This window comes from Lactuca serriola, chromosome 5 (genome assembly GCF_051521515.1).
Source record: "Lactuca serriola cultivar US96UC23 chromosome 5, Lser_US96UC23_V15, whole genome shotgun sequence".
NCBI lineage: Eukaryota > Viridiplantae > Streptophyta > Magnoliopsida > Asterales > Asteraceae > Lactuca > Lactuca serriola.
Genome location: NC_136412.1, coordinates 160,621,077 through 160,623,359, shown reverse-complemented (window position 1 = coordinate 160,623,359; position 2,283 = coordinate 160,621,077). Strand labels below are relative to the sequence as shown.

The window sequence follows — 2,283 nt, the reverse complement described above, 5'->3', positions numbered from 1 at the left end:
AATTTTATAGCCATTAGTAAAATGAAAAGTTTAGAAAAGGTGGAAAATTAATTTTTGATTCCTGTGATTATAGGTTTTATATGTCGCATTATAGGATTTTTGTATAGTTGACTTATGTTTTAATGGTCATTTATATGAATTGTATAAAAAACTGAAAATATTTAGAAAATATAAAAAGAGAAACCAAATACCAATAAAAATTAGTCAAAGTTTAGACTAAGATGTGTAACAGGTCCTTCATTTAAATACTAATTTTTGTTATCCACCCTTTCAATTTTTGAAAAGTTCAAGTAAATATATAACTTTTTAAACACATACAAATCATTGACACCGTCAAATACAATTGCTGAGAAGGTTGACTTTACTGATGATAACAGTTGGAAGATAACATAGCCTTCACGGAGTACAATATCCAAGAAGGAATCTTCGCTGCATCTCGTCCTCGGTCTTTGTGGCGGGATGCGGATTTTTGTTCGAACACCAATGGGGAAGACCATAACTTTGGAAGTTGAAAGCTTTGACACCATCAGTAAAGTGAAGGCCATGATTGAGGACATAGACGGGACTCCACTGCATCAACAGCACTTGATCATAGCTGGGAAGAACCTCGATGTTTCTGGAACTCGAACTTTGATGGAATATCAAATGCCACGTGTTTGTATATTCTACTTGAGTCTCAAGTTTGAAGATGATATGCGAATATTTGTGAAGACTGCGTCAGAGAAGACCATCATGCTGGTGGTGGACTGCTTGGAAACCATTGGTAGTGTGAAAGAAAAAATTCTGGACATAGAGGGGATTCGTTGTCATCAACAACATTTGTTCTTTGCTGGGAACATGCTCGATAATGGTAAAACTTTGAGGGACCATAACATCAAAAGAGAATCTACATTGGACCTTTTTCGTATTCAGAGGTTTGGAGGAGATGATATGCAGATTTTTGTTGAGACTTTGTCGGGGAAGACCTTCGCCCTGAGGGTGAAGAGCTTGGAGACAATTTATTACGTGATGTCGAAAATTTGGGTCCTAGAGGGGATTCCTGTGAGTCACCAAGTGTTGTTCTTTGATGGAAGGCCTCTAGCGTATAATAAAACGTTGAGGGATTATGACATTCAAAATGAATCTGAAGTGAGGGTGCTGCTGATTACGTGTTCATCAGGTGGGTATGATATTTTTGTTAAAACTTTGACAGGCAAGACCATGAAGATTCGTCCGGGAGCTTTGGACACCATTGGTAAATTGAAGTTAAGGATTCAGGAGCTAGAAGGGATTCCACCACTTCATCAGCATTTGGTCAATTCTGCAAAGACCCTTGAAGATGTTAGAACTTTAGCGGATTATAATATCCAACAAGAATCTACATTGGATCTGGTTCCGAGGTTTGGAGAAGGTGATATGTGTATTTTTGTTCGGTTTTTCAGGGAAGAGTTCAAGACCATCATGCTGGAGGTAGAAAGCTCGGACACCATTAAAGATGTGAAGGCAATGATTGAGGAGAAAGAATGCATTCCCATTGATCAACAGACACTTACATTTGAAAGAAAGAAACTAAATAATGGGTGGACTCTGGATGATTATAGCATTCAGCGGGAGTCTACTCTGTGGCTGAGTGGCTTCACCATGTAACTGTGGGTGGTCAATCATGAAAACAACGTATCTTCACGTGTACTAATCTTTTTTATCCCAAATTCTGAATTTATTTGTATCTTTGTTTAGTTTTTTCTTTTGTCTATATTGTTCTTTGCATGTTGCATAAAGCTCTTGAAGAGGAGAGTGACTGAGGAGCCAAGTGTGGATGAAAGTCAGTGAAGTTTTTTTTTTACTCGATTTTTATGTCATTTATACGAAGGCTAAATTAATTGTTCCATGAACTTCCCCAATAAAATGTTTGTTTTACATTTGGATGTGTTACTATACAATTAACCAGTAACTAAGATCTCCTGTAACAAAGCTATGATCATCTTCGGAAAAGGTTGAAATTTCATTAATTTTTGTGAATCAAATCCTGTAGTTCTTGCCTCAAAAGAATGGAACTGTTTTTTCCACTGAAGTTATTGTTTGGAATTTGAACGATAAAATTTATTTATTTTCTTTTATTTTTGGACTATAGCAGCCTATCTAGTCATGAAGAGCGAGGAAACTTTTTTCCATTTAATAAATAATCTACAGGTTTAGAACCAAGGAGTAGAAAAAAAAATCGTGCCAATCTCACAGCAATGAAGAAAATTATGCCTAGAATCTTGTAACAAATCCTTGAAGTACTTGAACTAGTGACAAAAGATG

At 36.3% G+C, this 2,283-nt stretch overlaps 1 protein-coding gene across 1 annotated transcript; it reads left to right on the top strand.

The window, feature by feature from the left end:
* Positions 1-258: 258 nt before the first annotated feature.
* On the top strand, positions 259-1,867 carry LOC145053190 (polyubiquitin-like). Its single transcript, XM_079001190.1, has one exon. The coding sequence runs from the start codon at positions 460-462 to the stop codon at positions 1,624-1,626; it is 1,167 nt and encodes a 388-aa protein (XP_078857316.1). The 5' UTR covers positions 259-459; the 3' UTR covers positions 1,627-1,867.
* The last annotated feature ends 416 nt before the right edge of the window (positions 1,868-2,283 follow it).